Consider the following 27,687-nt stretch of genomic DNA (forward strand, 5'->3'; position numbering starts at 1 on the left):
CTGTACCTAGTTTCTCTTTCTGAAATCTATCAAATTGTTTGGCAATTGTTGGAGGAGAAAATGATGTTACCGGGTTGCGCAAACCCATGATTGTGATCATGTTAGGCATAGTTGGCATGTGAAATGATTGATTTAGCTACTTGTCATCCACTTGAATCAAATCCATTAAGCATGTTTTGCTGATCTCTCTTCCTGGACTTTGGTGCATTCAGCGAATTTAATGCTTGGAATTTACTGGAGGAAGTCTAGTTTGTGGTTTTAATCTACTTGTTCCCATGGATTGGAACAAGTTAAATTTTTTAACGGCAATTGTGTGAAACCAACGATGAGTTTCATGATGGTGAACATGCTGCCTTTTGTTCTTGTTGAAGGGACTTGTGCCCATCTTTATCTTTCTGAGCTGATACTCTTACACTTCTTGTGGTTGCGTGTATTCTCTTCCAATTTCCAAGTAACTAAGTCTGCTAAATTTTGCAATGGCCTTTATGGATTTGGTAAACTATTATTCATATCTTAATTCTGAGGTGTCTTGGCAGGTTGGTCAGTTGCGGAGGACTGTTGGTTGGATCCATACTCAGGTAAGCTTAGTTATTGGTCTTGTTTCAATGTAATACTTTTAGATGCTGTTTCTCTTTTTCCTGAACATTAATGGTGCTGCGCTTTTTGTAGATATCATTTCATATTACAAGTACCGGGTGATATTAAAATGTGCTTGTTTGAATCTGTCATCCTGAAACTAAAGATGTTCCTTAAAGAATTGAAACCTGCTGTAGTGCTGTTATTTACATTCTTTTAATAGCTTTAGTAAAATACCTAAAGTTTGTGGTGTTATGCAAAGCAAATCGGCAACATAACTTTTGGGATTGCACCTAAAAACATACTTGAATTTGATATTGCATCTTGGCTGATTCTGATGGATGTGCAATGTTCCAATTTGTTAGATAGGGATAAATTTGATAGGAAGGGACTGTTAGATTTTAGATTTGAAGTTCATGTATACACAAAACTTGTGATGCATGGTGGAGCGACTCATATATGTTTTTCTGTTCATAGAGATATTTCGATTGTCTAGGATGTTAGCAGTAGGATTGGAGGCCCAATTTTACCAGTTTCTAGATTGCTGAATCAAAATATTCCAATGCCCTAGGCGATGACATTGTGAATGAAAGCATAGGCCCAAATTATTGACTGCCTACAATGGCCTAGGAAATGATGTTGTTACTCAAGTTCCACAACAAATTCTTTACAAATGGGTAACATGCATCTCCTAAGGTTCGATTAGAATACAAACCTTCCCTTTATATTATGTCTTAAACTAGGGAGATTTATACCACCAAAAGGATCTCATCAAGCTGATCTATAATAACCCACTGATACAAAATAACCTAAGGTGCAAAAGAACTATTATCAGGGGTTCAATTTGGGAGTACCCAAGGGGGGGTTTTGCCAATTTGGTTTCCTTTCGTTTTATTACATCTAAGATCACAAACATCAGTTTGCTCCTCCCACCTAAACTATGGAGCACTACCCTCTTGCAGGAGAAAACAAATCATTTGGCTGTATTTTTTCAAATCAAATCACTCCAAATGCAAGAGGTCTTTAGCTTGTTTTGGGAGAACATTCTGTTCTTCTTCCAAATCCCTCTCTTCACCCATCATGAGATTAAATTCCATAGATCTCTAGCAAAATTTCCATTCTGCTCGAAATAGGCATCCCTAAAATTGTAAAGAACATGTCATGGATGCTAGTCAATTTGAAGAACTCGATGTTCATGCCTTCATGTCATAGAATGAAGTTTTTCACCTGCATTCATTCCCCATCCTTCCTATGTGCAAAGAACATATGATGACTAATGGTGTCTAATCTTTCACATTTTTTTTAAGAAATCACATGTCAGCACCTTGGGCATGTTTGGTGGTGCTTAAAAAATGTAATTTCATAACTTTTAAAGTAAAAAAGTGCTTACTTAAAAAAGGTGTTTGGTAATATTTTCTGAAAAGTACTTTTTCAATAAGAAAAGTCAAAAAAATGCTTTTAGGAGAAGCTACTAAACCTAGCTTATGGCTTCTTGTTTTGTAAGAACACTAGACATGCTCCTTGTGAGCCATTGTCCAATTAAAAAATCTGGACCTTATCAAAAAAGACTTACGTATGTTTGAGAGAGAGAGAGAGATTTGGTCCTCTATATCTTTGTCGGACAACACAAAAGAAAAGAAACGTGATTGAAGTTAAAGACAAACCACAGAAGGGCTGACGACATAAGAACATGTGAAGTTTGTGCATCCTATCTATGCTAAAATAAGTTTTAAGAAGAAAACAAGATGATATAAATGAAAGAAAATATTTATATAAAGAAGGCAATGTGTATTTACAATAAAGCTTATAGATCTAATTAATTGTATTCTATAGCCTAATGAGTAATCATCAATAAAATTTTAAATATAAATTCAATTCCTTTTTAATTTTTGTAAAATTTGTTAACCGTAAAAACAGTTATATAATTAAAAAATTTCTTTTGGTTCAACAAAAGTAAGATTCCATGTCCTTTAAGATATGTGATATGAAATTGATCAGTTCCATGAAACATGTACTCGAAATATGTTGATTGTTGTACTACTCCTCTACCACCTGAAGTTAATTTCCTATTCACTTGATATAAATAAACTTTCGATATTTAATAATAATTAAAGCAAACTATGCTTATGTTTCTGAATATAGTGACTTCAGATGATAAGTGTTAAATAATATCTACATTGAACAATACCATGGTTAACGGTGAAAGATTTGAAATGCAGGACCATAAGTTCTTAATCAAAGATTCAAGCATCGGGGCATGCCTGTCCATATAGGCCATACGGTACTATGCACCTATAAACACTTTTAAACAGTTTCCTCATGAAAATATACAAGTTCTTCAGTCATTTACAAAGTTTTCGCTGTCAACATTGTTCAGAACTCAATTCCCTGATCATATTATCGGTACAGTACTTATAATGGTTGTTGATGCTGCTGGCCAGACTGCTATCAAGTATCAACTTTATTATCATTGAGTATGTCCTGGATTTCCCTACAAGCACTTAGAATTTGCAGCAAAATATATTAAGTATAAATTATGGCATAAGTGCATTGACATTTCTGCTAGAGTTATTTGGAATGCCATTATTTGCTTCACTATATATAATATTTTCTAGTCACATACGCAGACATTCATATATACAGTAAAAAATTGCTTTTGTTTGTGATGTTATTAAAGATATTGGATGATTCTTTTCTACTCCACAGTTGAGCAAATCACAATCAAGTTCATCATGGAGAGATGCAACCAGTGGTTCAAATCATGGTGGTTTCAGGGAGGAAGCTTGGAAGAGATACAACCGTCGAATGCAAGAGGAGTACGAGGAGGAGATGGAGAGGGTGGTGAGTTATTTCCTGGTTTTGGTTTTCCTTGTTCAATTCCTCCTATCTCAACAGGTTTTTTTTGTTGTCTTCACATTGTGTTGTCTAATTTATAATGATTATGTTTCTTTACTCCACATCATTAGTTGATTAAAGTCATGGACTTTTTGGTCCATTGTGTAAGATTTAAATTTGTGTTTGCCACACTTATGGTTATGTAATTCTTTTTGAGTTCCCAACTATTTTGACCTGCTTTCTTGAAGATAAATATAGCTTAAATCTATATCGATGCCTGGCTCATATTTATTGTGGGCCACCTTCAACAAGTCTCTCTTTTGTAGGTTTGCCTGCTTTTAAAGCAAGTGGATTTCAAAACCAAAATATCACTTTCTATTAGAAGTTACAATTGCAGTTCTGCTGCAGTTAGAATTAATTAGTGCAACTGGTTATGGACTCAATAAGCTGTTGGAAATTCCTGTGGTGAGTCTTGGTGAGAGATGGGGAGAAAATGTGTGTCGGTCTCAAGTTATCCATTATGAATTACGAATGTTGGGGGGGAAGGGGGGGGACATGTGTGTTGCTTTTGGTTTACCTTCAATAATTAAATGATGTGGAAAGAGTGGGCAGAGTTGTCTCTCAAGTCTTACTTCTTCCTGATAAGTTAAGGATGCAAAGAAGAGGCATAGGAGAATGAAAATACATCAGCTTCAACTTGTTAGTGATGTGGGGAAGAAGGGATTCGCAGTCTTAATTTATACATGATAAGTTAGTGGTGCTTAAGTGTAAATTTCAAAATTTGAACAGTCAATATAGATTTTCTTTATTATTATTATTATCATTATATGTAGCTCTCATTGATTAAGCTGCCACTCATAGGCAGAGCCTATTGTATGCTGATGATGTAAACATTGGTGAGCTGGAAGCTAAATTTAAAAGGTCTGGTTAGGCTTTTAAGTTCTACACCCACTGCATCTCAGACATTATCAATTTTTGCATACATTCTTTTTTGCTTATTTTTATTGTATCTTATGACATATTATTGATGATTTGCTCCTTGGCTCTTGGTGAAAATTTACCATACTGCAGAGCTCTTTTGTTCCCTAGTTTCCATCTTAGTGTCTAGTGCTAATTTTAAGGATTTTTTTCAACAATTGATGTCTGTTAGCGAGTTCAGGACTATAATATCCCATTTCTATGATGGATCAGCTTGCAAAATCTAATATGGACACAGCTTCATGATATGTAGACATCCTTGTCTCCAATGCTTTGCTTTTGTACACTTTCTGAAGTTCACTACTTCCTAGTGTTTATGATGGATCTGCTTGCAAAATATGGTGTGCACAGGGCTTCACTATTCTCAGACGTTATTCCGGCTGCAGCTTTCCATACCATCTCTGGGTTTTGGTTCTTTAAATACTTTTGCTATGTCTCTTAATCTATTCGAACACATATACAGAGTACTGCAAACTTCTTCTGAAGCTTTTTTAGGAATAATCTAGAACACGAGCAGTAAGAAATTAATTAGATCATGGTCTGCCGTACTGGCCGATACGTACCAGTCCAGTCTGGAATCGGTACCGGATCAGTGTAGAATCCGATACCAGTAGCCTTTCGTTGGAGAACCGGTATGGAACCGGTACGGGCCGGTACGAGACCGGTATGGGACCGGTACGTACTGGTTCGGGCTGCCACCGGTACGCCGACCGGTACCAGTACGGTGGACTTTGAGTTAGATGCTTGAAGTTTTGGACATCACTACCTCATTTTGTGACCAGCACTTTGTGATATTAACCCAAAATTTTCTATTCTTGATTCCAAACAATCTACTTCTTTGACTTTTATTTTGCTAGACTATTGTTAATGGTTATTGGGGCATTAAGTTTGTTTGTTCTATTCAGTTTTAGAATTTATAATAAGTTGTCTTGCTGCTTTCAAAGGCCTTCTTATCCAGCTAAAATCTTACTGGTCATTTGGCACATAAATTGTGTTCCAGTAAAGAGGCTGCAGCAAGAAAAATTTCGAGCATCTTCTCAACTTTTTTTTCTTTAAAATCCTGAGTGTTCTTTTATTTTTTGTCTATATTTGTGTGTGTGTGGTGACTAGATGCCTTTGATTTGTGTAGGAGCGTATAAGGCGCATGCAAAGTGTATTCAATAGAGAGAGAAATAAATACAAGAGGAGCTATGAGAGTTGGAGGGAGAATGGCCCTGGTTCATATCAACATATTCCACGAGATGATTGGTACTGGCAGACAGATACATCTTCCACAGATCAAAGAACTAATTATAGATCTGCCCCACGGCCCAGTGGAAGTTATTCATTGTCACATCACTACTTAGTCTTGGGTCTAGAAAGGTATTAATTGCCACTATCTCTGCCCAAAAGATTTTCCCCCTTTTTTTATCCCTTGCAGTAAATATTGTCAGCATGACTTTGCACATATGAATTGAAACTGATATCTGTGTTTTATAGATGTCTTCCTGCCTAGTACATTTATTAAAACTCCTTCAAATGAATACATCAGAAGCATTGGAACATACTCTTTAACAATTAAACACATTCATCTACTGTATAAGAATATGATGTGGTTGTTCCTCTGAATTCGTTAGGCCTTTTTCTAAAATCAACTTGGTTTTTTTTTCTGTTAGATATGTTAGATTAGATTCATATGACCTTCCATGCATTTTGCTGTAGTGGTTTACAATTTTGGCATGATGCTGGATATGAATTTATGGTATTTCTATGTTAATTGTCGGAAAGATTGCACAAAAAAAAGAAGATAGAATAGTGTAATACTGTTGATATGGTAGCTGTAGTTTTGGAATTTGAGTTTTCTAATCCATCATTTTCATGTCTTTGTCCTTCAGGTCAAGGGCAAAACCCTACTCAGATGCTGAGATTAAGGTATTGCATTACAGTACCTCACCTGTGATTTTCTATTTTGTCTTCTGTTTTGTGATTTTACAATGGCATAGCTGTATAGAAAAATGAACTGTTTAAAGGTTTATAATACAAAAACTGGCAATGTGCTCACTTTTTGTTGTTTATAGCCCATCAACTAACTTTTCTATGAACCGATAGCAAGGGAACAGCCATTATGAAGTGCATCTTAGCCCATTTGCTGTTGTCGGTCCCTACTGATGATATAATTTCAACCCAACCAATTCCTCCCCCATGGATATTTCGATGTACTTTAGTTACATGGAAAGAGTTCTTTTTTCTGTTTGAACAAGGACATGGGAAAGTTAGTAAAGAATGTCAAGACTACTTTTTCAGTATTAATTCTGCAGTTTCCGACTATACCACTGTTGCTCTTTGTGTGCAGACTGCTTTCAGAGCAAAAGCAATGGAGTACCACCCTGACCAAAACCAAGATAACAAAGGTATGTAAAGTGTCGTCCTTTTCTTCTAATGTGAACTTTAAGTCATTTCTTCCAGTTTGTATTTTAGAGCAATTTATTTCGTAGGCAACCTACTTTTATGACATTGATGAGACAAACGAATAATATTCTTCTTTTCTTTTTGGCAGAGGCTGCAGAGGAAAAATTTAAGGAAGTGATGAGGTCTTATGAAGCAATAAAACAAGAGAGGAAAAATGGAATTCATTGATCCTAAAAGTACTTGTAAATTCTGATCATACAAACAAGATATACATATCAGTTTAAATGGAGTCTAAGTACTCCATGATGGTGACAGACATTAAAATTAGCGTTGCGGCAATTTCTTTTTTAAATTGAGCCAGAAGGACACTGCATGACCATCTTTACTAGCATGACCATGTATGGAAATTAATGTTGACCACCATTCAGTACATAAAGTTACTACAATGTATTCAATTTTTGCACAATTTTTTTGTATTTAAGTGCACTGGAAGGTCAGTTGTTAAAATGTCTGCTAGTACAATGCTGGTATCAATTACAATGAAAAATTTTACGAATTGAGAACATATCTCACAGGTCCTATGTATATATTCTTGATTTAATTACCATAGTTACTAAAATCCAAGGTTACTGCTTCGAAATCACCAATGCCTATGCTTGTCTCTGAGAGTTGTTGGCTGTGTTTTATGTCCTGGCATTCTTCTACCTATTGATCGTCTGAGATAGGGAAGACAAATGGAAGGTTCATATTGGTTTGTTTTAGAACTTTGTAAACTTTTGAGAGGGTCGAAGAACAATTTCCCTTCTTTTTTTAAGAAAAAAATATCTGATCTTTTCTGAGCCATTCGCATCTTTCATTATTTGCCTCAAGTTTCCTGGATTCAACCCTCGGGAGAATATGCAAGAAAGAATAAGTCCAATTTATTAAGATATTAAAATTAAAAGTATATATATAAATCCAAGCACCTATGGTACACTTGATGCAATTTAAAATACTCGGAACCTTAACATACAATGAGAATATAGTGCATTATTTCTGTTATCCAGTTAAGAGGCAATTATGTGCCAAGGAGTTCTCCTACAGCCATGGTAAAAGTATCTGAGCATAATCGAGGCATGCCATCGGAGAAATCAAAATAGAAAAATTGAGTCTAGACATCTTTTGGAAACCGGTCCATGATATGGTACCAGACAAGAATGAATCACTCAAAAGTGGATTCGAGAGACCTTTATAGACTTTTTTTTTCCATTGCTATTAACAATGAAGAATCAATCTCAAAAGATTAATCTACAGAAGGGAGAAGTTTACACTTCACACTCTTCCCCTCTGTATCTTTCTTCATTATCCTTCTACCAGCCATGCAGCAGACAACTTGTGAAGTCTTATGCTTCACCAATTGCATTTGTTCCTATTAGGCTTTCATCAAGATGATCCTCTCATTTGGATCCAAATAGCTTACTGCACTCCTTTCCTTTCAAATTCGTAAGGGAGGGCATGCGCTTCTCATTAATTCCTCAAAGCTGCTGACCATAGTCATTGCGGACTTCAATTTTGCTGCAAACTCCCATCAAGGCAAATGAGATCCTTCACTATAAGGATCTAATGGACTAGATGGGACCTGAATCCGACCATGACCTGATCGGCATCGGCGACCCCTTCCCTTCCTCTTGTTCCTCTTGGCCTTAGCTTTCACTTTCTCTTCCAGCAATCTCACGCCGCGCCTCTTGTACATCTTGAAGGTGACATGCCTCTCCTCTGCCATCTTCCTCACCTTCTCCGTTATCTCCGCTGCGATGTGCCTATTATAAAGCTTCTTTAAGCCCTTCAGTAGCTTTGCAAATGTGTCTGGCTGTGGCATGAGACCAGCATCCAGCATATCCAAAAAGTATGAGCAAGCCTCCTTAACATGTTTATTAGAGTACAGCGCATGGATCCAAATAGTCCAAGCATACACATTGAGCTCACAGCCTTTGCTCACAATGCATCCCCACACTTCTTTGGCCATTTCGAGCTTCTCGGCTCTCAGCAGTGCATTCAGCAGGTCCTTAAGAATACCATACTGAGGTGTGGCGAAAAGCCCTCTTCCCACCATCTCCTTGAAGTACCCGCAGGCCTCGATCAATGATCCTTGCTTGATAAACCCATGCACCATAATAACAAATGTATCAAGCCCTGGACTCAGCCTGCTAGATTCCATCTCATTCCAAATAGTGATTGCTTGACTCAGCTCCCCGAGCTTGCACGCCAAGCGAATCACTGTATTATAGATACCAAGATCAGGAAGGATGCCACCTTTTGACATACTTTCCATGAGCTCCAAACACTCCTCCAACTCTTCCTTCTTCTCATGTGCTGCGAAGATGGAGAAATAGGTGCTTGGGTCTGGCTTACAGCCCTGCTGAACCATCGCATCGATGAATTCATACCCCCTACTGATCTTTCCCGACTTACAGAAACCACTGATCAGAGTGTTAAAAGTCACGGCATCAGCGGCACAACCATTCCTTGTCATTTCAACAAACACTCTCATCGCCTCATCCATCCGGTCCCTCGAGCAGAAAGCCTGGATCAGAGTAGTGTACGAAATGGCATTCGGCTCACACCCCTGCCTCCTCATCTCTCTCAGGAGCTCATATCCATCCTCGATCTTCCCGGCTGCTGCGAACCCACCGAGCAAAGTGTTGTACACCACGTTATCAGGCTCAAAGCCAGCCTGACGCATCTGAACCAATACAAATTTGGCCTCGATGAGCTTCCCAAGCTTGCACCAGCCGTAAAGGAGCGATGTGAAGTGCTTCAGATTGGGGGAAAATCTCTCCTTTAAGTCTTCGAACAGCAAAGCTGCCTCCTTCACGCTGCCATTCTTACAGAGGGCGTCCAATAAGCACCCGAAGACATAGTCGTCGGGCTCACAACCGTACTTGGGCATTTCGTCGAGCACCTCGATAGCTTTGGAGACGAGCCGGGCGGCAGCGAAGCGGCGGATAAAGGCGACGAAGATATCGGGGGTCACGAGGTCGGGAGCCTCGCGGCGCATCTCGTCGACAAGGGCCCAGGCGGCGCCGAAATGGCGCATTTTAGCGAGGGATTTAACCATAGCGCGGTGGGCAGTGGGGGAGGGAAAGTAGTCGGGGCAGCGGGAGGCCCATGAGAAAAACCGGAAGGCGAGCGTCCCGGCGTCGCCGCAGCGGGCGATGACGCGCTCGACGAGGCCCGGGCGGAGGGGGACGCCGGAGTCGCCGAGGGCGAGGGCGAGCTTGGGTGGTCGGGAATGGAACTTGCGGAGGATCCGGTAGAGCTTCTCGACGTCGGAGGAGAGGTCATCGGCGCCGAAGGCAGAGGAGCTGGTGGGGTGGTGGTGGTGGGCACGGTAAGTGGAGGTGGAGGTGCCGCCGTGAGCAGCAGCGGCGAGCGTTCGGAGGATGGCGAGGTTGGAAGGAAGGAGGGATCGGAGGATTTTTGTCCGAGAAGCAGAGGAGGAAATCTGCATTTTTTTATTTTTATTTTTTGTTCTGCTCTGCCGTTAGTTCCATCACATTCTTATATCCGGACTTCATAAGTGATCCGGTTGAAAGTTTCCTTTTCCCCTGACGTCCGAATTTTAAAGCATGAATTTAAAAGCAACCTCAACTTTGTCGCATAATATTACTTATTCGAGTGTTTTTTTTTGTTAAAATAAATAATTTATACAATTCTAATATAAATACATTCAAAAAATCAAAAAAATAGCAAATATGTAGTATTTTAGACAACTCTCTCTTCCCAACCCAGAGAACTTTCCTAGAGTGATCAGCTACATATGAGGCCATCCAATCCGCAGCTTCGTTAGACTCTCTATAAACATGTTTGGCCTGAAAAACCATGCTGCTACTAACCATGGCCCGGATGTATTATGGCATGTTTAATCCACATCATATATACCTGGCTTTCGACACTTCATAAAAAAAAAAAAAATCAAAGTACCCATAATAGTAACATTGCAGGATTTTGAGACTGGTCATGCTGCATTATGCATCTCATACATTGCATCCCCTTAGGTTTTACGAGGGAGAGGCTTCATACCTACTTAGGACCAACCTACGTTAAATCTCTACAGTGATGCCAAACTAATTGGTATCGGTTTCCTTCCACAGCACCTTGTTAAATGCTAGCTGAAAACTCCCCAAGTTTTTGTCTAATTTTACTCGATTTGCACAAGTATTTAGATGATTTTACATTGTTTTTTTGGTTCCATATTATCTTTTGGATAGGAGAGTATATGTTTATTTTTTGATCTTTTGCTTGTGATTGCGCTTTCCATGCTCAGTTCTTTCATCCTGATTATGGGGTTGTTCTCGATCTTCTGCAGTAGTAATTCATTGTCGAGATCCTTTTTTAAAAAAGCTTTTTCTCAACATCGACATGCATGATCCCCTCTCCAAGAATATTCCATTGTTAAGCTTTGTCAATATCGACATGCATAATGCCACCTGCTGGAGCAAAACGCTACTATTTGGGTGCTCGAGGAGGGTGAGGTGAGGATAGGCATCAGAATACTTGGGGATATGGCCACCGATGGTATTATAAGTATTAGTACATAGTCAATATGGGACGGAACATATATTCGTGTCTCACCAGGCTAAGAATCTAAATTCATTCAAATTCAATTATAAAGATCATAAATCCAATCATAAATATTATAATTCCAATCATAAATACCATAAATTCAATCACTGACAACATGATCAGCTCGTGGTTAGCCTAAATTGGGCCGTACTGCAGTATCTACTAGTTTATATAGACCATGGGTCGAATTCTTTTTGATACTATTTGTTGCAACTCAAAATCTCACTTAAAAAGACTAGCTAGGATATGTTCTTTGAATTCTTTCATCCTATATAAATACTTAAAATCTATTTAGTATCTAGCTGATCGATATAAGTACCTAAGAACTATCCAATACATAGCCGATATAGGACTAACTACACATCTGCACGATCCTCAAATAATAGTCAATATGATACTTACACAGAATCAAGAAAGCTAAATAATATTTTTCTGCAGTTTTTTTTGATTAGATCTTGGATTGTGAAACAAACTCTCTTAGGTTGAGTTTTATCCAATCGAACATGATTATTATAAAGTTTTAGATATTTTTTAGTCCTATATTGGATTTAAATAGGAGAGTACACATCTATATTTTCTGGTTGTGATTGATCTTTCCATGCACAGATTTTTCATCGTGATTTTGAGGCCGTTCACAAGATCTGTTTGGGCTCCGGAGGCGTGTGCGGGCAAACAACCACAAACGGGCGTCGCTGGCGAGATTTAAGTCGACGGCAGCGCGTGAGAGGCGCTTCCAAAAGCCCGAATTCCCCCCCAAATGGATTTCGAGTGCGGCGACGTGGGCGCGTGGAGAGAGGCGCTCTCCGCCTACGACACTCGCCTCCAATCCCTTCACAAGCCCGACCTCCTCCCTCTCGACGCCTTCTACCGCACGGAGCTCCCCCTCCTCCTCCGCTGCCGGGAACCCCACCCCTTCCTCTCCAAGACCGAGCTCCGCCGCCTCGTCCAGTGGAAGCTCTCCCGAGGGAAATGGAGGTAAACCCTCCATTCTGTCCCAACCTTCCTCTACTTCGTTTTAATCGAACACGGTTGTTGGGTTTTAGACCTCGGCTGCTGGATTTCGTGTCGTCGTTGCCTGAAAACCTCGTGGAATCCACCTCTACGAAGGCGTTCGCGGCGCTTCCAGACCTGTCCAAAGCCGTGAAGGAGCTGACGGTGTTGAAGGGAGTCGGACCGGCGACGGCGTCAGCCGTTCTGGCCGCCTACGCGCCGGAAGTCGCGCCATTCATGTCCGATGAGGTGAATTAGACTTGGGTTTTTGCGAAAGTCGGTTCTTTTCTGCAGCATTGCTTCCTGTTTTGGGCGATATATTTTTGGAAAAAGTTAATTTTTTTGATCCCGATTGATGTATTTGTTAGGCTATGATGGCTGCGCTGGGAAATTCCAAGGAGTATACGTTGAAGCAGTATCTCGCATTTGCTGAGAAGCTACAGAGCAAAGCGAAGGTCAATGTTTTAATTTAAGTGAACTCGCTACTTCCAGTATGCATATTTGATTGGGACCATGTGGATTGAATTCATGATTTTACCAAGTGCGACTTTCTTACCATAACCATCTAGCCTTTTTCCAACTATTTGAGGTCAGCTAATGAATGCAACTCATTCGACAAAATGTCACAAAAATTCTATTGCCTTTTTATGCATGTTGTGCCTAGATGCAGATGAAGTTAAGCTCATCCTCAGGAAGCCATCTTCACTTCATTTCTTACAAATCAATTTTCATAACTATAGCAACTTATTAGCTGATGCAAGCTTTGTCCAAGGCTGAAATCGTAGTGAGCTGAACCTGCCTTTTCCTGAATAATCATACCATTTGCTGTCATTTGACTAGTTAATCAGCACCGGACCAAGGAGTTTGAATCTCAGTGTTGGGAAGTGATGAATTTGCTTGTACATTTCTGTTGCTAGTTTGCCAGGTCATTTGGTCATACACTTCAAACTTGCTCTCTGCATTGGGCATAATAAGTAATTTGGTCGTAGTAGAAACCACCTTAATCCATATATGAGATACCACAGTCAGTCTAATGGAAAATTTTTAGTATGCTGATCTGCTGGGGATAATATGATCCTCTACCATTTCAGATTCTATTATCCTTCTTTCTTTTTCTGAATTATGCTAACTATTGCTCGTTATTTTGTTTATGAATTTGATGCCCCAACATATTATCCTTAGATAACATGAAATGACATCAAAAAGGATTATTACGAAGACTTGGATGTAGGGACAAAAAGAGAATGTATTATGCAGTCTATTTAAAAAGAAAGAGGTTGACGTTTTCAGGTTGTTTATCCCTTCATTTCCTGTGCAGTTTAGGAGGGCAAAGACTTACAGATGTTTAATAATGAATATTGAAATTTGAAATGTGGAACTGATGCCCTTTTGAGAGAGTACTGTTGAAAAGATGTTAAAGTTATCCTCGGTGCATAAGAAGCGATATTTATGCTATTTATTTCGCTTCTGGTGTGGTTGGAAATGGTAGAAGAAAGATAGATTTAGGGTATGAAGAGATTTATTGAGATGTTTGATGAGTATGACTTACTGGATTTTCCGTCAAAGAACATTTGTTTGAACTGGTCAACTCTTCATGGATATCCAATCTCTGGAAGGTGGAAATCTCGAGAGTTAAACCAAATCTCAAGAGAGGTGGGATTCAATCCCAGGTTTCTGGTACAACAACTAAGATTTTTCTTCTTGTTCGGATTGGCTTTCTGTGTGTTCAAATCATTGCTTGCTGTAGGGCGCTGGTTAAACAGAGAAAGAATAGATAATATATGAGGCTAGACAAATTGTACGAGTTTTGACAAAATCTTATCTTGGGCAGCTATTTCCTCTTTCTACATATTTGCACATATAGGTTTCAGCTGTTTATTCCTTTGTTAGAAAACGTTTATAAAGTGACTTCAATTCCCACATCCCGTGCATTTGTTTTGCAGGAATTGAGTGTAGATGGGGATTGTTTCACCCCATCAGATGTTGAAAGGGCCTTATGGAGCTCAGCTTTGGGCTCCACGTCGCTAACTTCATCAAATGATGATCCAAAGACCAGTACCAAGAGAAGTACCAAAAGAAAAAGAAAATCTTGAGGCAAGTTTGTGTTGGATGGAAGCCCTAACATTTCAAGGCCGTATGCTTTTACAGTTTAGTAACTAGAGGCTCAGTAGTTTGATAATTATGTTTTGTGAAAGCTCTTTTAAGTCAAATCGATAGGGTTTTGATCATAACATAATACTTTTAAGCCCTGTTTAGGATTGTTGTTGATAATAGAGCTTTTGGAAGTAGAATTTCTAACAAAAAGCTATTTGGTGTTTGTTAACTACATTTTTAAAAATTTTAGCATCTATTTGGTAACCAAACTAAGAAAGTGTTTTTAATATAAGATAATGATAATAAAGAATATTGAGTAGCACTTTTATTTTTTAAACTCTTTATACTATCAAGAATTGTTTTAAATTATTTATTTTGAATATATAATATTTGAATAGTATAATATAATAACATAATGATATAATGTCATAGAAATATAATAATATTATACTATTAAAATATGATTATTATGATATAATAGTGATAGTAACGTAGTATTATCATAATATTAGTATACTATACCAAACTATAATATGAAATAACATAATATAATGTAATGTATCTATTATTAGTTAATTATCATAATATAAAATTTTGATATAAAGTATTACATTTTAATATATAACATAGTATAATATTATTATAATATATGGATATGACATTATTATTTTAATATACTATTGCAATAACACTATATTATAATGTTATTTTTATACTAATATGACATAATATAGAGCATTGTTAATATATAAATTCTATATTTTATTTATTATAATAAAATAATTAAATTTTATTTTGGTCACACAACCAGTTTTGTGATAGGTTTCAGAAAGTGCTTTTGGCGTCAAATAGAGATTTTTCAGTATCAGGAAGATGTTTCAGGTTTTTCTGCCGAATGCCTATATATCGTTTATAAGTGTATTTTAGGCTCCAGAAAATGCTTTTGGTCCCTAAATGAATCAGGCGAGATTGTGAGAGTGCCCTGATATATTATGGAGTAGAGGTAGAGGGGACTAGTCCATTCAATCACGCTTTATACTATGGCCTTGATCTCATATATAAACTCAACCTATCAATTAAAGCTAGCCCTCGGAGCTTACCATGTATAATTTTGAATGTGGTGTTGTAGTTATGTTGCATCATAACACTCTTGATATGCTCGGCCCCTATCTAGCTTGTTTACATCAGTAATACCCCATTTAGCTTGGACCCAATGAAGCCGTGGGTCGCGAGTTATGCACGCAGCTGACTCCTAAACCAGGGAAAATTCCCCAAAGGTGACGAGGACTGTGACAGACCAGTGCCTGGTTCACCTCTATTGGTGCCATCTTGTCCACTCTTATATGACATGAGAACTCATGGAAAAGATGCAATATAGGGCATATGGGGGATAAGATAAAGCTTTGATAGGCAATTTATATGAAGCCATTTTGTCTTGCATGACATTTCTCAGAACTTTGGCATGAGCATTTGGATGATAACATTGCGTCGAACGCAATCCGGCAAGTGCTAAAGCCAATAGGTAGAGAGGTCTGTTCGATGTTCCAAGGCTCTGCAAACTGGGACCAAAGCCACCTTGAACCCCACCATTCTAGTGCATGCTTCGCTTTTTGTAAAAGAATTAATTGAAGACATGCACCACCATGGGCTGACGTTTTATGGCTGACCAACCCACCACACCCCACTCAAGAAAAGGAAGCCCACTCTTTTCAGCATGACATGCAGATTCCAGGCATCAGGAGGATAATGACATTGATGAGAGAAGAGCTTTTGTTCTGAAATGGAGACAAACAAATTTAGAAGCCATGACACAAGGCAGATCCAATATTAGATGCTCACTCCTCTTCCAACTCAATCCAATCTTTTCACTCTGGGCCCTCTTCTAAGCACGCCTGCCCTGCCCAGTGCCCACGCATGTTGCTGGACAAAAAGGTGCGAATGGCATGGAGCCATGGTAAAAGCTCCATGACCTAGAGACATGATGGGCATTATGATACTTCTACCCACCTTGAGTCAGTCTAACACACTCGATATCTTTGTATAAATTCTTTTTTTTTCCCCTCTGGCAATTCAATCATGAAGATCAAATACAGTAACCATCCAAGGAGAAAGTCCTACAAACTTTTGAGCACCAAGCTCAACTCAAATAACTCCATAAGCCTCAAGATTCACAGGTACCTCCAAACCTACAATGATTCTAAAGCCATGATCACCTCAATGTTATAGGAATTCAAACCCATAGCCTCCTCTCTGCAATCTTGACTACCTTTCATAATGCTAAGCCTGCTAAATTTATATACTGCGATCTTCAAAGGGAGCACAGACAAGCCATAAATTGGTGTTTTTGGGATCTACCATGGCCCAAAAGAGGAAACTGATGAACAATTCCACTTTCCACAAGCATGGATTCGTGCTTTCCATCTACACCTTTCAGATCCAGCAAAGGATAATTTTAAGGGCACAAATTAATAAACTATAACAAAGCAATACAACATGGTGGTGGAATACCATCTTGGTCCCTCACTCCACCAACTTTGCACCACAAACTTGTGCACAATCCAATGGAGCCCAGTACGCGTAGCATGTAGTTGATGCTTTCACTCAATCCTCCATGGACCCCACCCCCCCATTTCTTGTGCTCCCGAGAGACCCTACCCTACACCAAGCCAAATGGGCTCATGGACTCATGGGCTCTCTCTGGACCCAACCCAAGCCAGTTCACGTGAACTGACCGTGTCCCCCCACCGCGTATGGTCACCTTTTTTTTCCCCTCTTGCGTAGCTCTCTTTCTTTTCCAAGCCACCATCATAATGCCAAGAGCCCCTTTTATGATGATGCTCCCCATCATGCCCTTGCCTGCTAAGACTAAAAGGCTCCAATGGCCGCTACTGCTCCTCTCAGCTGTCCTTTGAGCTGCAACCGTGTCAGGATCTTGCCAGCCTCTTCACGTTAATCGCATTTCCTCTCTTTCTCTCTACATCCATGTTAGTTCTCCCCACTGTCTCAGGGCGTATAGCTAAGTTGGCTTAGGCCTGCACAAGAGGACAGAACATGATGACATGGTTAAATTTTTAGGCAGCCTAAAGGCTGGAATTATCACTCGTTGCTACGGCAACATGAGGTCTTCTGGAGACAGAAGTCCAGGGTCCAGTGGATCAGAGAGGGAGATCGGAATACCAGTTTCTTCCACCGGACGACGGTCATCAGGAGGCAGAGGAACATGATTCGTTCCCTGCGAGATGGGACGGGTCGTCAGGTGGAGGGGGAGGCTGAGGTTAGTCAGGTACTACTTGATTTCTTTCGGTCCAGATGGACGGAGGATAGAGATCCCGGGGATGTCGGCCAGCTCCCGAGGGCGGATACGCAAATTGGAATGTCGGAAAATGCACTTCTGGTTCGACATGTGACAGGGGAGGAAGTGCAGGAGGCGGTCTGGGCCCTGGCAGGGGACAAGGCCCCAGGGCCGGACGGCTTTCCACCCTTCTTCTTTAGGAGATATTGGGGTGTCATCCGGGTTGCAGTGGTGGAGGCAGTACAGTGCTTCTTCAGTCAGGCAGTGATGCCTGATGATTGGAGAGCTACCTATGTCGCGCTGATACCTAAACGCCAGGATGCGAGGGAGCCCAGCCACTTCAGGCCCATCAGCCTGTGCACAACCCTTTATAAGGTGGTGGCAAGGATAATGGTGGGTAGGATGAAGCATCTGCTGCCCGGCCTCATTTGCCAGGAGCAAGGTGCTTTTGTGGGGGGTAGGAATATCTCTGATAACGTCATGTTGGCCCAAGAAATGATGTGGGATTTGCGACGGGCCTCTAAGCGAAGAAGCTTAATGGCTGTCAAGCTGGATATGGAACGAGCTTATGATAGGATTCGGTGGAGCTTCTTACGATGCGCTCTGGAGTGCTTCGGTTTCCATGAGACCTGGATTGAGTGGGTGTTGGGGTGTGTCCAGGGGTCGAGATTCTCCATCTTGATCAACGGTACGCCCTCCCCTTTCTTTAGGTCTACGATGGGGCTTAGACAGGGGTGTCCGTTATCCCCATACTTGTTTATCATCTGTTCAGATGTCCTGTCTCGGGCTCTGCGGGATGCTTGTGCTAACCGGGAGTTGGAGGCGTTTGTTCCCGCCCCAGGGTCTCGGCCTATATCGCATCTACTATTCGCAGACGACTGCCTACTCCTGGCCAGGGCGCAGGTAGAGGATGCACGTGTACTCAGGAGAGTTTTGGCGGAGTACTGTGCTATGTCGGGCCAGAAGGTTAACCTTCAGAAGTCGACAATCTCCTTCAGCCCTAGCACTGAGCATAGGGTCAGACAGGAGATTCGGGGGTTACTTGGGATGCCGGCACAGGACGGGATCTGGAGTTACCTGGGAGTACCCATCACGGGTCGAAGGTTACGGGTGGCGGAGTGTTCAGGGCTAGTGCAGAGGATCCAGAGCAGACTGGAGGGGTGGAGGGCATCTTCACTTTCCATGATGGGTAGATTGACGCTGATTAGGTCAGTGCTAGCTTCCATGCCTGTCTACCTTATGGCCAACACAGTAGTTCCGAGAACAGTGCTTATGAGGATTGAGCGGCTACTTCGGAGCTTCCTGTGGGGGTCGTATGGAGGGGGTCACGGGGTGCATCTAGTGGCTTGGGAGAACGTTTGCCTACCAGTGAGAGAGGGTGGCCTCGGGGTCTCGTCTCTGGTGGAGCGACGTGAGGCGCTGATTGCCCGACATGCAGCTCGATTCACGCTGGAGCCACAGGGATTCTGAAGTCAGACTATGGCTACCAGATATGGCCGTACTGGCACTGCAGGGGCGATCCGCAGTGGGCGTCGCTGCTCTTTCATGTGGCGAGAGATTGCCAGATACCTTCCCATGGTTGAGGAGAACACTAGATGGCTGATAGGAGATGGGCAGAGTATTGATGTGGTCGGTGACTCATGGGTGGGTACCCTACCCTTGAGACGTTGGCCGACTATGGTTGACACCGAGGCAGTGGAGGGACTGCGGGTTTGTGACCTCCTTGTCCCGGGCGGGGTTGCTTGGGATGAGGAGAGGGTGGGTTACATGTTTGGGGCACACTTGGCTGAGAGGGTTACGTCCCTTCCGATCCCGGGGCATGCGGGTCCGGATACCCGGGTGTGGAGCATGTCGTGCAGGTCTGGAGTGAGGGTGGGGGACCTCTCCCGTGTGCTCCGGCCAGGGCATGAGCCAGGGCCGGACTGTGCTTGGGTCTGGCGCCTAGGCCTCCATCCGAGGGTCGCACTGTTCTTATGGAAGGTCGCTTGGGTTCGGCTTCCGACAAGAGCAGTATTGAGTGAGCGGGGCTTGAGGTTGTCCCCAGAGTGCGTGGCATGCGGAGCTGAGGAGTCGGTGGACCATGTCCTGTTTCAGTGCAGATGGGCGCGGGCAGCATGGTGCACGGCGGGGCTGCCAGGGGATGGTTGGACCCAGGGGGACCAGTTCTTACGAACTATCCGCTGGTGGTCGGGTAACCCATTGACTCGCCAAGAGGCGGTTAGAGCGACGTGCACAGCATACCAGATATGGCTGGCTAGGAATGCTCGAACCTTTGGTGAGCAGAGCAAGTCGCCAAGGCTTGTGGCGGAGAGCGCCCGGGCGCAGGCGGCAGAGTTTAGTTGTCCCTTCTCCTTAGACGGACTTTTGATAGCTCGGGATATCTGGGGTTCCCCTTCTGCCTCGGCAGCTTCTCACACGGTGTTTTTCACCTGGGAGCCCCCACCCCCAAGCTTCCTCAAAGTCAATTTTGATGGGTCCGTGCTGTATGGTGGCACGATAGGTGGAGCGGGTTTTGTTATTCGGGACCCTACCTCCAGGGTTGTGGCGGCAGGAGGCTGTCAGGTATTTGACTGTACGGTCCCTGGAGCGGAGCTGAGAGCTGCCTGGGCGGGTCTTCGACACGCTCAGCATGTGCTCTCAGCTAGATCTGTCATCTTGGAGGGTGACTCGGCTACGGTCATTAGTTGGATCCAGGAGGGTCTGAGAGCCGGTGCTACCGACCATCCCTTAGTTCGCGATATCGGGTTGATGATGAGGGACGGAGGGGTGGTCCAGGCGAAGCATGTGTTTCGAGAAGCCAATGGGGCTGCGGATTGGGTGGCCACGTATGTGGCCAACCATGCCGGGAGCACCTTATGGACTGGGGACGGGGAGCTGCCTCGGGAGTTCCGGGATGTCCTGTTTTCCGATTTTATTGGGTGTATCCGTACACGTGTTGTATAGATCGCCCGGTTTAGCAAAAAAAAAAAAAAAAAAAAAAAAAAAAAAAAAAAAAAAAAAAAAAAAAAAAAAAGCTGGAATTAGAGGCTCTAGTGGAGACTATATGTTAGAAAAAATAATGCCAGAAGATGAGCCATAGATCCACAAAAACAGCACCTTTTCCTCAGTCCCCAGACACACGTCAGAACGTAGCAGATGTTAGGATGGCAACCCTCAAACATGCCATAAAAGCCAAGCGCAAAAAAAGATGGATTTGTTAATTAGCTAGACCGAGGGCATAATTATGGAACCTTAACTTTGGTTTATTAAACAAATAAGTGCCCACGGATCAGCTCAGATCCACAGTAGCTGCAGCTTCCCGGCTCCCAAAGACAAAACAAGAACACTGAAGAAGGACCAGAGTCTCGTGCCTTCCCCAGTCCCTATCCCATCGAGCTACATTCTAACTCCCCAGCATCCAAGACCCAGGCAACCTGGGCTCTCCGAGGTCCCAAACTTCCATACTTAAAACAAGTAGTGGAACCCAGAAAAGAAAAGGAAAATAGCGTGTCATTGGCTAGACACTAATCCCGCCGCATTAGTAAAAGAATCGAAGACAGAAATGAAGGAAATGTGAAAGAGGAGAGTGTAATTAATTTAGAATCTAAGCAACTGAATCCCATCAAACATTCTCAATCTCTCCAATCTCCAACCTTTGCTCTCCAAAGTCCCAAACTCCCACACTCCAAGGAAAATAATCCAGAAAAAGAGCATCTTTGAGCTAAACAACAACGTTCCTTTAGTAACAAAATCCTGCTACAACTAAACTTAATAAGAAGACAGACATAAAGGATGAAGAAAAATAAAAGAGAGAGAGAGAGAGAGAGAGAGAGAGAGCTCTTAAATTAAAATTCAACAAACTCAATAAGTTTTGTCAGCTGGGGTATACATATGGATCTATCAGAGCTTAATTTTTTTTCCAAAAAATTACAAATGGTTAACTCAACCCAAAAAAAGAAAAGGAAAAAAAAAAGTAAGAAGAGGAACAACAGTCCACGAAGAAACAGGGGAGGTCCCAAGATCCGATTTTTACGGCGGGTGGAGCGAGAAATGGGGGAGCGAAGGAAGCAGAAGAAGAGATTACTAGTAAATAAAATGGAATCAGTAGTCGGGCATGAGGTGGGAGATCTTGCCCTCCTCGCCGGGCGTCGTCGCTTGCTGCTCGGTGACGCGGAGCCAGATGCAGACGGCGGTGAAGCTGAGGACGAGGCTGAGCAGCCCGCTCCCGAGCCCGATCCCGACGATGGCCAGCACAGAGAGCCCCTTCCCCCTCGCCGGCGGCAGCGGGTAGCCGTACAGGTCCTTGTTCCCAATAAAGGAGCTGACATTGAAGCGAGGGAGCCCCCCGGAGCGGTTGGCGAGGAGAACGGGGATGGGGCCGGAGAGCTGGTTGTAGGAGACGTCGAAGGTGGAGAGGCGGACGAGGAGGCCGAGCTGGTCGGGGATGGGGCCGGAGAGGGCGTTGCCGTGGAGGTCGATGACGTTGAGGTAGGCGCAGAGGGCGAGCTGCGGCGGGATGGGGCCGGAGAGGCGGTTGGCGGAGAGGTTGAGGACGGCGAGGTTGAGGAGGGAGGAGAGTTCCGGAGGAATGGGCCCGGTGAGGGCGTTGGAAGAGAGGTCCAGGGATTGGAGGTTGGTGCAGTTGGCGAGGAAGGGGGAGAGGGTGCCGGAGAGGGAGAGGTTCGCCAGAGAGAGCTTGTAGACGCGGCCGTTGTTGCAGGTGGCGCCGCCCAGGTAGGAGGTGAAGCCGTTACAAGGGGCGGCGTAGGTGGTCTTGGTCCAGTTCCGCAGGCTGTGCGTCGGGTCCGACAGCGACTGCCGGAGGTTCGTCAGGCACCGCTCGTCGTCCGGGTCGCCGACGGCCGCCAGAGGGAACCCCATAAGTGTTATTATTAGGAGTAGAAAGAAGAGGAACGGGGCCGTCGCCGCTGTCTCCCGGTGCGGCCGAGGCGATGGTGATGCTAACTCGTGGCGGCAGTGGTTGGAAGAGGATGACGAGGAGGAGGAGGCAGAGAGGAGCAGAGATAGGTTCGCCAGCAGCGGCGGCGGCGCCATGGAAAGGAGGAAGAGAGAAGAAAGTGGGGGAAATGGGGGAGTAAAGGAGCTACCTTTAGGACTCTCTCTGTGCCAAGTTCCTTGCGGAAAGTGGAGATCTTTGCTGGGATGAGACTTCGTTACTTACGGTGAGGTTACCCCTGCGACTTGGTTCTCCTGAGGAACAATCTACCATCCTCCTATGGTTCCTTTATTTTCTTTATAATTAGTACTTAGGGTTCGGATACTATCGGGTTTGGAGCGAATGTCCACCCGAATCCGGTTTATGAATTGGGTTTGGATTTTGAAAGTCAAGTTTTCGGATGCTAAGGTAGGTAGTTGGCAAGGGCTGAGCACAGCAAATTTGGAAACACTAGATTGCATGCAATTAGGTGGCAATGCTTTTATATAATTCATCGGTCTAGTTGTTTTCAATCTAATATCCTGTTTGTTTGCAGAATAAGTGAAAGATATCTCTTTACTTCCCCTATTTTTGGGGCTAGTGGAATGGTATTCTTCCCCACTTAATGATGTCCAAGGAGATACCCTTCCCATTTACATCATAAAATAATTCCGATCTCTCTCGAGCTAAGATAAGTTTATTGTGTGGGTTATTCTTACATCATAACAATTTTATTCCATCCAATCCAATTACCCCCCACCCCCCCCCCCCCCCCCCCCCCCCCCCCCCCCCCCCCCTTCTCTCTCTCTCTCTCTCTCTCTCTCTCTCTCTCTCTCTCTCTCTCTCTTCTATTCTTCCTTCCCTATCCACTCTCTAAATACACAAAAAAATTAGAGACAATCTAGTTCTTGCGAGAAAATTTAAATCATCATAAAATCCAACATTATTAAATTTTATTTCTTGGTTTTATCCTCTGTACTTAACCCTCTAGCCAAGCATTAAAAGGCTCATATATCCATCCTTTCGGATAACTTTTTCTTATTCACTCCAAATTTACTTTGCACCCAGCATTTAGCTGCCAATGAGTTTTACTAAACAAATATCTATGAAACATGATTCTCTCTAAAACAAGTTTCCATGTTTTATGAAAAACAAAGGAAGATCTCTCTCTTTTTATAAAACTCATCTTTTAAGTCTAGTAACTTGTCAATTCGAGTAAAATAGATTGTATTAAAAATAACCAAACAACTATGTTTGTAATATTCATTTTTAGATTTTGATTACATGTTTTCCTAAAACTTGTCAATTAAATAGTCCCCATCTGGTAGAGGGCACAACATAGGGAGTTACCCTGTACTAACATGTAGAACTCTTAAGATTCATTGAGCTGACATCAAGAACCAATGTTGAATTGATTGGAGAAAACTATATAGCTCATAACTATATTTCACCTTGGTAACTAAAAATTAGTACTGAAGATTTAACAATATACATTCTTACATATTTGGAAATGGTATTGTTAGCAAACACATTTATGCATGCGTCACAATTCCCTTAACTTAATGAAATCTAGGCGAGTCTTCCGTCCCTACTTTTTTTCCTCCAAAAAATAAGAAAAAAGATGCATAAAAATCTCAGTGCACATTCACCTTTCGCTTGCATGGAAAAGCCTGTATCATAACCCAAACTATTTTTAGCGAATAACCGATATAAGACTAAACACACGCTATCATAACTCCGTTCAAGCTCGTGGTCAGCCTCAAAGAACCCAGGCTACTTTGTCTTCTAATCCACATAGGATATGGTTCGAGTTCATTCTGATACCACTTAATGTAACTTAGGACCAAATTCAAAAAAAATAGTCGAAAGATATTTTTAGATTCCTTAATTTTCTATAAATATTTAATTTTTTTAATGAATAATTAATATGAAACTAAATACATCCGTTGGAGCACTAGTCTGCATGATGAGGGTGAGATAGCATCTTGTGCATGGCTTGTGATGGGTCACCGGCACGGAGCCGCACCACCCATGTCCGGCTCGGGAAAATACTTGGACCGTGCGTTCGAACCACAGGCAGGCTGCACGGGATGCGACCCCGCCACTTTCAGATGGCCGTACCCAAGGCTGCCTGAAAGCTGCGTCTCCGTAGTCCACAACCGTCTGATCCATCACTTTCATCCGTCCATTGTTGGGCAGCACTACCGATTTCAATGACCTAATCGTTGTTTCGTGCCAACACACGACGGCAATTTGGAAGTGGAGGGCGTCCTAATTCTCCATCCGGGTTTGGCGTCCAAAGAACCTTGTACAAAGTGCATCACCGCCCCATTATACAAATAGCCAACCAAAGTGTAACTTTTCCAAAAAGGTTACAATCCGCTGCGATTGCCACCAATAATACTTTTAAATTCTAAAATAGCGAATAGAAAAAATCAAAACAACTGCATATAAGGTATGAGAATTCATGCGGATGTATGTTTAATTACATATTGATTATTCGATAGATAAATTTTGAGTATTTATACAGGATCAAAGGACCCAAATAATACCTTCCAGTTAGCTTTTTGGATAAGATCATGGGTTGCTATAAATGATATCAGAGTGGATCCGGCTTATAACTTATGTGGATTGGAAAACACTACAGCAGGAATCCATTGGGGCCGACTATGGACCGATCGTGGTGTTTGTGATTAGATTTAAATGGATTTGAACCCTTAGTCTGACGATGATGTCAAGGTTTGAACGTGAAAAGTATGTGACGACCCGTGTGGGCCAAAAAGAAAATTGTAAAAGTGGCTTACAAATATGAAGAAGAGGAAAAAATCAAACATTTGTAGAACAACTCTCAAAAAGGATGGTGGCTGCCCTCTTCTTTTATGTGTGTAAAAGAGTCAGATGAGATTTGAAACATTTTCAACAAAGATGGTTCAGGTGACCTAACTAAAGCTTCACTGGTGTCACTCTCTCTCTCTCTCCCTCCCCGTGTCATAGAGATGCATTTCTTTCAGAAGTTTTCAACTTTGGTGGCTCACAAGCTACAAATGTTTGCCATCAAAAGCTGGGTCTGGATCCTCTTCAGTTCTCAGCCGAATTGGAGCCTTCCAATTTCCATGCTTGTACTACAGAATAGATACATAAACAATTACTTACAGGATCAAACTGAAACTCTTTGGCTCATCTAAAACTACAGAGAATTCGAACAGCCAAAAGCCATCTTAGAGCATGGTGGTTGAAGTTTTAAGAGACTGCCATTTTAACTGTAATGTCCGGGCCCACAACCTACTAGGCCCAATAGAAAAATAGGCCCAGTTAAGGGTTGGGCCCAAATTTTACTGTAGCCAGTATAATGATTATTATAAAAAAAAAAAAAAAAATCATACTGTAGCCAGTACGAAGGGATAAGACCGACAGGGAAGGGTGACCCCCACCCCTGCTGGCAGTCATGCCGGCGCACCGGAGACAGAGGGGGCGGCGGCCATTCCCGGAGAGGGGAGGCATGGAGCGGATGGGACCTCTCAGAGAGGGGGGTCTCATCTTCTAAACCACTATTTAAGTCCCTGCCGGCAACCCTAAGTCGGAGGCCCCCAAGAACACTGAAAGAGAGAGAGCCGAAGCCCTGGAGCCTAAGGCGGAAGAGCCCTGAAGCTCCAAGAGGAAGGAGGGACTACGAGGGGGAGGAACGGCCCAACGGTAACCAGCAAAAATCCAGGTAAGTGGCCCTTAGGTTAAATAATAAAGTTTTAGGGAGTGGAGATACCCCTCTGTAGGGTATTCTCCCCTCTGTTTCACTGATGAAACAGAGGGGAGGAGACTGGCACAGAGAGAGAGAAGGAGACCGGCACGGGAGAGAAGAACAGGAGGAGGGCCGTGGGCCGGACCCACAGGCTGCGGGCCGGACCAACAGGCCGCGGGCCGGCCTGAGAACGGCCCAAGCCGAGCCCACGCCACCCGGGCCGAGCCCAGCCGGACTCGGCCTGCGGGTGACAGGCCCCGGCCGTGGCTGCCCTAGGGCTGAGGGGCAGCCAAGGGCCGCCGGGTCTGCCGTGCCGGCGACCAACGCGGCCTCAAGGCCGCCAGCCTCAGCCGAGCCCCAGCCGAGCCCCACCTCTCCGCCGGCCGAGAGGTGGTGGCGAGACTCCCACAAAAAAAAAAAAAAAAAAAAAAAAAAGAAGAAGAAAACGGAAGAGGAAGAAGAACAAAGTAAAGAAAAAAAAAAAAAAAAGAGAGGGGGCACTTACCGCGGACCACGGCCTTACCTCGCCGTGGTCGGAGCCGGAGAAGTTCTCCCGGAGGAGATCGGCCTCGATCCCACCTCCCGGCTCTTCTCCTCTCCTCCGGCATCACTTCGAAGGAGAGGGAAAGGGCCGGCCTCCCACCGTCGCCGCCCCGAAGGGGAAGCACCACTCCGGGCTGGTAGATCTGGCCGGGGAGGGTTCGGTGAAGGTCGGAAGGAGGAGGAGGCGGCAGATCCGGCCGGAGGAGAAGAAGAAGGCCACAGATCTGGCCGGAGGAGAAGAAGGGGAGCCGGAGAAGAGGGCCGGAAGCATGGGCTTCGGTAGAGACAAAGAAGAGAAGAGGGAAAGAGAGGGAGTGACCGAGAGGGGGAAGGCCACAGATCTGGCCGGAGGAGAAGAAGGGGAGCCGGAGGGCCGGCCGGAGGTATGGTTTCGGTGGAGACGACGGAGAGAAAAGAGAGAGAGAGAGAGAGAGAGAGAGAGAGAGCGGCCGGATGAGGGAGAGGGGGTCGGGAAGGTGAAGAGGCGGAAGCCTCTGGAAGGGGGGAGAAAGAACCCGATAACGGGTTCGCGGGTCGGATCCGAATCCGAACCCGCAACCCGTTAAGCCCAAAGAAAAAGAAAAAGAAAAAGAAAAAGAAAAAGAAAAAGAAAAAGAAAAAAAAAAAAAAAAAGGGAAAGGGTTTAGCCAAATTTGACTAAACCCGAGCCCAATCAAATTGGGCTAAGTCTGGACAAGCCAGACTATAAATTAAACCAAAATTAAAGCCCAATTT

The 27,687-nt window shown here is 43.2% G+C and overlaps 4 protein-coding genes across 4 annotated transcripts in view; 2 read left to right on the forward strand and 2 right to left on the reverse strand.

Annotated features, from left to right (window-relative positions):
* Positions 1-7,342, forward strand: part of LOC103704273 (uncharacterized) — a 7,801-nt gene extending 459 nt beyond the window's left edge. The window contains exons 2-7 of the mRNA XM_008787500.5: positions 537-578; positions 3,283-3,417; positions 5,519-5,751; positions 6,264-6,300; positions 6,722-6,779; positions 6,926-7,342. Of these exons, the coding sequence (XP_008785722.1) occupies positions 537-578; positions 3,283-3,417; positions 5,519-5,751; positions 6,264-6,300; positions 6,722-6,779; positions 6,926-7,005 (585 nt within the window). The 3' untranslated portion in view covers positions 7,006-7,342. The remainder of the gene's footprint in view (positions 1-536; positions 579-3,282; positions 3,418-5,518; positions 5,752-6,263; positions 6,301-6,721; positions 6,780-6,925) is intronic.
* A 636-nt stretch (positions 7,343-7,978) lies between these two features.
* LOC148699906 (Pentatricopeptide repeat (PPR) superfamily protein) lies at positions 7,979-10,286 on the reverse strand. Its single transcript, XM_088711846.2, has one exon. The coding sequence runs from the start codon at positions 10,265-10,267 to the stop codon at positions 8,345-8,347; it is 1,923 nt and encodes a 640-aa protein (XP_088567972.1). The 5' UTR covers positions 10,268-10,286; the 3' UTR covers positions 7,979-8,344.
* Positions 10,287-11,961: 1,675 nt separating this feature from the next.
* Positions 11,962-14,676, forward strand: LOC103704275 (DNA binding protein). The gene is made up of 4 exons (XM_008787503.5): positions 11,962-12,357; positions 12,426-12,621; positions 12,741-12,827; positions 14,316-14,676. Exons 1-4 carry the CDS (start codon positions 12,140-12,142, stop codon positions 14,463-14,465), a joined length of 651 nt encoding a protein of 216 aa, XP_008785725.2. The 5' UTR covers positions 11,962-12,139; the 3' UTR covers positions 14,466-14,676.
* A 6,886-nt stretch (positions 14,677-21,562) lies between these two features.
* Positions 21,563-23,231, reverse strand: RLP44 (receptor like protein 44). Its single transcript, XM_008787504.6, has one exon. It carries the CDS (start codon positions 22,790-22,792, stop codon positions 21,839-21,841), a length of 954 nt encoding a protein of 317 aa, XP_008785726.4. The 5' UTR covers positions 22,793-23,231; the 3' UTR covers positions 21,563-21,838.
* Between the last annotated feature and the right edge of the window lie 4,456 nt (positions 23,232-27,687).

The sequence above is a fragment of the Phoenix dactylifera genome, chromosome 15, assembly GCF_051530095.1.
Source record: "Phoenix dactylifera cultivar Ajwa chromosome 15, Ajwa_hap1_PhDact_Kaust_v1.1, whole genome shotgun sequence".
NCBI classification, from domain to species: Eukaryota; Viridiplantae; Streptophyta; class Magnoliopsida; order Arecales; family Arecaceae; genus Phoenix; species Phoenix dactylifera.